The sequence below is a fragment of the Neodiprion virginianus genome, chromosome 4, assembly GCF_021901495.1.
Source record: "Neodiprion virginianus isolate iyNeoVirg1 chromosome 4, iyNeoVirg1.1, whole genome shotgun sequence".
Classification (NCBI taxonomy): domain Eukaryota; kingdom Metazoa; phylum Arthropoda; class Insecta; order Hymenoptera; family Diprionidae; genus Neodiprion; species Neodiprion virginianus.
The window spans coordinates 41361713-41368911 of record NC_060880.1 but is presented as its reverse complement, the minus strand read 5'-3'; the positions used below and the strand labels follow the sequence as shown (position 1 = coordinate 41368911).

Genomic DNA, 7199 nt, shown 5'->3' with positions numbered 1-7199 from the left:
ACTATTACTTGAATTAGAAACGTTGTGAAAAACAACGTGGAAACCCCTATATACGCATGTGTACTTCTAGGTATGTATATGTATAGCTTGTACAGCGTTTTTTGGTCACCATTATTATAGCTGGTGTTTCTGCTGCTGCTGTCGTCATCATCGCCGTCGTCGCCGAGTTGTTGTTTTTATTATTATTATTATTATTATTATTTTTATTATTATTATTATTGTTATTATTGTTATTATTAATGTTAAAATTATGATTAATGTGAATTCTATTATTAATATTATTATTTTTGTTGTTGTAGTTTATTTTATTATTAAAAATGTAATGTTACTTAAATTTTAGTTTAAAGTTACTTTAACGTTTCTCATTTTATTTGATATTCATTTTGTTTTGTTTCCGATCATTGTGTCATATTATTCATCTTTAATCGTTTGAATGAGGTAATAAGGTTGTGTGTATTTCATCATAAGCATCATCATGATCATCATCATCATAAGCATCATCTTTTTCATCATCATCCATCCATTATCATCCATCATCATAGTCATAATAATCCTCAACGGGGTGAATGCGTTACCAGTTTGAAATTTTTTCCTCCGTGTCTCTTCACCTTCATCAGCCCGCTAGTGCGGCAGAAAGCGACGGAGAGTGGTTGGCAGAAAGGGTAGGTTTCAAGGTCGGGGTCGGGACGGGATGAGTATAAAGGTAGGTGGTAATTTAAGACAGAAAGGTAGACGTGGAAAAAACGGAGATAGAATAGTGAGGACAGACACGTGTCACGTTATACTCGTTATATGCATGTCACCTTTCTATATATTACGTAATATACATAGAGAACTGAGTTTGTAATTTCGCGGATTTTTTGAAATCTTCCAAGATACGAGTCCAACCATTCTTATTGTTAGGATATAGTTACGAAGCGTCCGTGTTGATTGTACGGACATTAAGCGTTTATCCGCGTATGCTTGTCGGGATTTCAAAATGGTAAAGATCACCCCGTGCGGGAAGAATGTTGGATACATAAATTGAGGCATTTGATTGGCATCGGGTGATTTACTTCAACGTTACTGATTCTGTGGTGGTTGCTGTTGCTGTTGTTGCTGCTGTTGTTGCTGTTGCTGCTGCTGTTGTTGTTGTTGTTGTTGTTGTTGTTGCTGTTGCTGCTGCGGTTGCTGCGTCGGTTGCTGTTGCTGCTGGCTGGTAGGGGAGGACGATCGCTGCTGCGACGACCCACCCTGTGACGTCGCGCTACCATCACGCCGAGAACGTGAACCACCGTCCTGGCTACCGCCACGACCAGCCCGCGGTCCACCTGTGGGGCCGATTCCTAGCGTTCCCGTACCTGGTGCTCCGGACTGTAGTACCATGGCGCGAATTCTCCGCTGTGCCGACTGAAATAAATAACCGATAAGTAAACGCGATGACACCTCGGTTGTACAGGTCTTGCCTCCAGATTGCTTTCTTGTTGTCGCTGACGTATTTTACGTTGCACATACTTCGTCGAGTGATCATTGCTGCTGCTAATTCATTTCGTGACTCAAAATATAAAATCAAAGACATAATATACGTCAATTTTCCAACGAACTATCGAGGGAAGTTTCGGTGACCGAGGATACTACGTATAGTTGAAATTTTTCTGCAATTTCAGCATGAAAATAACGCGGGTAAATCGAACCTTTATTTAGGAAAAAGTAATTAGATTTTTTAGTTGCAATTACGAATTATATAAGTCATAATTTTTGTCAATTTTTCAGTACTTGATGATGGGATATAAAAATATGCGGAGCAATTTCGTCGGAATCTATGAGTATAGTATACAACCGATCAGGCATGTACAGAGCTGCATATTAACAGTTTTGCTTCGACTGTAGCCATTTTTGGAAGAGATCTTGATTATTCTTGTGCTAAACAGCAAGTTGGATTGCGGTTGCATGATATGAGTGCTACAGGACATTCAAAAAGAAGCTTGCATTAAGGCACAAGCGATCTTCTTCGGACCGATTTCTTTTTCGAAACATCGACTTTGAATGTTTTTCACCGACGACTAATACACACGATAATTTATGGATTTCATGAACATGAGAATTGAGCGGTCGAAAAACGAAGCGGATCATCACCTGAACAGAGAAGAATGGTCCGATGATGTGAACCGTCGTTTCCTCGTCGGCCTGTGGTGGCGTGGCCTGCTGTTCCGAGAGTTTGATGACACTTCCGGTGACACGTTGCAACTCCCTGACGTTTTGACCACCCTTTCCAATGATTCGACCAACTTGAGCACTCGGTACAAGGATCTCGATGGTAAGCCTGACATCCTCCGTACCGGCCACGAAACCCTCTTCCCTCATCTTCTCAAAGATTAAATACTGAGCCTGGAAGAGTCATTATTTGCGTGTCATATTCATGTGTATTTTCTGTGAATTTGTAAATCAAAAATTCAATTTTAATCCAAAATCTTATGTAAGTAAAAAAAATGATAAGAATCTAAAATATGTCCAGAAAAAAAAGAACGTCACGCCGTTAGGCACCCCCCCCCCCCCCCCCCCAAAAAAAAAAAATTCATCGATCGAATGACCCCTGCGAAATGCATCGCAACATTTTATTCGACTGACATTGAATTTTTCACTCCTCATCGGCTACCACGTAACACCGTTTCACCCCCAAGACCCCAGACATGTTCGTACATCGATAATTTAGGGATTTGGTCGAACCGTTTCAACTATCGTTCTTACCTTCCACTGTGACTCTGGCGACCCAACGATTGTTACTTTCCTTTCAGTCTGTTGATCCGCGGGCTTGTCCTGTTCAAGCGGTGCAATTTTGACACTAGCACCCGAGAATCTTATGATGTTCCTTATGTGGGAACCCTTTGTTCCGATGATAGCGCCAACGCTGTTGTTGGGAATGTACAAGAAGGTCGTCTCCTGGGTGTCACCGGTCGGAACGCCGCCCTGCTGGGCTGGCATGCTCCCCTGGTATGGATACGGCGCTGGTCCGGAGCCGTAGAGACCCGGACCACGCGAACTGTACCCCATACCCGCGGTCGACATCATCGCCATCGGATGGAGTCCGGGGAACATCATGCTTTGGGGCTGTAACAACGGGTAACGGCGTCGACTGTCGGTTTTTTTCCTCATTTCACGTATCACAACGCTTCGAAAAAGATATATCAATCATATATCAGATCTCGGCAGGTGTTCTCCGAATCAAGCTCGAATTCATCATCTGCCGATGGGATCAAGGTCTCGTTTCACTATCTGTGTACGAACGTGGTTCGCATGGTTTTACAGCCTGGGCTGAGTATTTGGCATATTCTAATTTTGCGATAAGTAATTATGAATTCAATTTATTATTCAAGGAATCCACGAAGACTCTGTCTAACGATAAGAGTCAGAGTCTTTGGACGCTCAACGGTCGTTCATGGGTTGAAACCATCCGCGTCTTGTATCTCTTTTGCTTTGAATAATTGCGAAACATGAACGAAAATACCATAGAGACGAACATTGGATCGAACATAGACAATTTTATTGACTCGCAATTGAAGTGTTACATATAAGTTGCGTACGAGACAATGTGAGGATGTAACAAAAGTACATACATACATGTGAAAGAAACATAATGTGCGTACATAGTGCGCGTATTCGGCGGCTATAAAACGTACAATACGTGAGGTGCTCGTATACGAAGGCCGGTGTGGTCAAGGTGAAAAAACACAGAAAAGAAATATGAAGGACAGAAGTAAAATATAAGGATAGAAAAATTTATGCACACATTTCTTTGCCGGAATCGGATATGCAAATTGCAATGGTACTCCTTCACGTACTATTAAATACAGTGGTAATACATAGCAGTCTACCCCTAGGTAGCGACGCGGAGACGCGAATATTTTCCTAGTATCACACTAACCCCCGATGAGGACGAGGAGTTGCTACTTTTCCGAGACTTCGTACTCGATCCGGGCTGTTGGAAAGAAATGAGGTAACAAATTTCCCTGATTTAGGTTAAAACATTTGTCTCTTGGTATACTGTTTGCTTGATGCTATTGCTGATTTTGAACTTCTGGATAACGGGCCACCTTGATATTTTTGCCCACAATGAACGATACGCCAGTTTCAACGGCTGTGCTAAGTTACGTAAATCCATGGAGTGAATTAGCGTAGTGCACCCGTTTGAATAAATGATTGAAATTTGGTTTTCGAACTTGTGTACTCGGCAACCCAGCTTTGTTTTCCGCGTACACTTTGAGACAACGCAAGTCCGAAAAATCAAAGGGGTTCAAGGATGCGGATGAGGAGAAAATATTTGAAGAAACAAGAGAGTGACGGTAAGAGTAAACTCACAGCCATAGCTTGAAGATCATTCTCGTAACTTTGACGGAGCTTGCTGGATATCATGGACTCAGCCTTGCTCATATTCTCAATCGAACCCTTGACGGTGATGATGCGTTCCAGATTAAAGCTGTTGATATCGTTGATGCTGCTCACGGTTATCTTTGAGTCGGTATCCTGCATGATCCGTTTTATGGTGTTACCCCCTTTCCCAATAATGCGTCCGATAAGATTGTTGTGCGCAAGAATCTTCAGGGTTATCTCACTGTTTCAGGAAAATACGTACTTTTTTCAACGAAAACACCTTCAGTCATGATCGAATACAGAATTAACCATCATTAATCACACTATAATACCGAGTTCAATGGAATCGTTGGGCCAAATTCCCAACCGGAGTCTTAAGACCCCAAAAAAATTGTAACATAACGACGTGTAATCAACTTACCCCTTGTTAGTGTTGTTGGCTTCCTGCTGCATGACCTCGAGAATTTTTTTGCAAGCATTGGTGCAATTTTCAGGGTTTCCGTATATGGTGATGGCCTTCTCGAGGGAGCCAACGTTGTCTTTCCTGTGCACGTCGACGCGAGCGCGAGTCATCTGAGTTATCTGACGTATGGTGGAACCCTGTCGACCGATAATGGCACCTACCATGTCCGACTGAACCAGAATACGTAGAGGAAAGTCGGTCTGCCGTCCGGACCCAGGCAACCCCGAAAACGCGACTCCCCCGCGTTGGCTGCGTCCTCTCCGCCGATTCTCCGGGCTCGACATCTCCACCTTTAGCGGGTTGCCCTCGTACTCGTACCCATTCAACTGATTTACAGCCCTGAGAAGGTGAAAGAAATTCTTAGACCAAGCTTTCGACCGCTAGGTCTCGCGTTACGGTGAACATTCATTTTGTCAGGTAATTTCGAAACTTGATTCGAATGCCAGGAGGTAGCTGTTTTTTTAGTCAAATATCTATCGATTCTCCAGCTACACGCTTCCTCATCGTCATTTTTAATTAATAGGCTACATGCGATTTAAAACAAACGTGTGCATATTCCGATTATTAAAGTGTGAAACGCAATATCATAACAATTTAAATCGGTCGCAATTTTGAATTGCCAGACCGTTTCACGACATTTCGATGTAAATAACGGAACAATTTTATGAGCAATTCTAAAGTGGAATATACGAGGGCCATTTCAACAGTAAGTTTTCCATTTTTTTTTCTTTTTTCATGTTCCAATTAACAACATCGCTTGGCCTCGTTGGAGGTAACAGGTTAACTTTATATTTGAGGTCCACTGACAATATTCAGAAAATTTAGCAGGCAAGCGACCCCGCAAAGCGATGCAGTATGGTCTTTGTAAAGGTGGACGCGCGTACTGTTGCGTTTATGCGTTTTCTTAGTAGAAAAGGCGAAAGTGCGGCGAAGATTCATCGGAAATTAACGTCTTTCCATGACGGACAATGAATGAGCATTCAAATGATTCGTCAGTAGCATTTAACTTTTCAGAAAGGATGCGCAGATATGAATGACGAAAACGAGCACGTAATCTGAGCCGTAACAGGTCTGCAAATCGGATCTTCGTCGTGCACACCCGTGCGTCATTCCGGTGAAGTTGAATGCCGTTGACGAATCGTTTGGATGCTTCTGCATTGTTTGTCATAAACAGAAGTCAATCTGGAATTGAATCTACGCCGTTTTTTTACCTTCTGCGGCGAAAGCAAAGATACCGATACAGATTTGTGCAGTCAGACACGCCAAACAGAAGTACATGCGTCTATCTTTACAGGGAGCCAAATTGTAAGAATATCTTTAGTAGACTTCAATATAAATCTGATATGCACACAGAGCCTGATTAAAGTTGTTTGTTGTGAAAAAATAACGAAATTTAGTATTGAAACGACCCTCGTATCACAAGTTCAAGGGTTTCGACTATTTTCTTCCCATCCCATACGATCATTTTGGGCTAATATGTTTTGTAGACTTTCTGAGTCTACGAAAAACTTGTCCAAGAAAGGAAAAGATCCTAACTGCCAGTGTGCCCAAAGAAAAAGAAAAATGTCAAGTTTTAAAAAATATGGCGAAAGATTTGTTTTGAAAGACACATAATTCAAATAAATGAGGTTTAACTTGACAGTAAAAGTTGGTACATTTTTCGGATCACTTTTTGTTGAATCTATTAATACCTCTTTAAAGCCAAAAATATTTTTTGCCACCTTACTACTGCACCAAATTTGTTGTAATCAGGAGATCCTTTATCCGTGTGCAACCGATTGAGTTTAAAGACGTTATAAATATGCAAGCTTGACGTCAGGTAATCATCTCATGCCAATTGTCCTGCAATAAGTAAGTGTTATATCATAAGCCGTAGATCTAGGTTACATACTGTTGTGCTTGTTCTTGCGTCTCATAGCTGACCAGGACTGTTTGGGTGTTTGGATCTCGCGAGGAAAGTTTTTCCACGTTTTGGACCTGCCCGTACGTCGTTAGGAGTGGTTCGATGTCCTCGAACCTTGCGTGGGCTGGTAAGTTGCTCACCACGATCTTACCTCCGGAGCTGGAGCTGGAAGATGTAAGAAGCATTGTCACTCACACACGTCGCTATAAACAAATGCAGGTAATAGATGTACCTGGAGCGTGCAAGAACCGAGTTATTTGCGTGGTCAATGCTTCGTTCGATACAGGGGTGCACGTGGTCACTCAGAATTGAGAGTTCAACATTCTTTCCGAGCCTCTCGAATGGAGGTTTAGTGTTTTCAATACGCAATCACAGCCACACTTTGCATTGCGAAAGTAAAATTATCACGACTACCGCGTATGAGTAAAAACATAGGTATGCAGATGGAATCAAGCCTTCCTAAGCGAAAGTGAGACTGCGACTGTA

At 42.1% G+C, this 7199-nt stretch overlaps 1 protein-coding gene across 9 annotated transcripts in view; it reads right to left on the bottom strand.

Moving 5' to 3' along the window:
- Positions 1-434: 434 nt before the first annotated feature.
- LOC124302324 (insulin-like growth factor 2 mRNA-binding protein 1) overlaps positions 435-7199 on the bottom strand; it is an 81536-nt gene continuing 74771 nt past the window's right edge. For all 9 annotated transcript variants that reach the window (XM_046758383.1, XM_046758386.1, XM_046758384.1 and 6 more), the window contains 6 exons: positions 6702-6878; positions 4769-5149; positions 4336-4588; positions 2728-3087; positions 2116-2367; positions 435-1389 (listed from right to left, as the gene is read on the bottom strand). In XM_046758383.1, the coding sequence (XP_046614339.1) occupies positions 1063-1389; positions 2116-2367; positions 2728-3087; positions 4336-4588; positions 4769-5149; positions 6702-6878 (1750 nt within the window). In that variant the 3' untranslated portion in view covers positions 435-1062. The remainder of the gene's footprint in view (positions 1390-2115; positions 2368-2727; positions 3088-4335; positions 4589-4768; positions 5150-6701; positions 6879-7199) is intronic.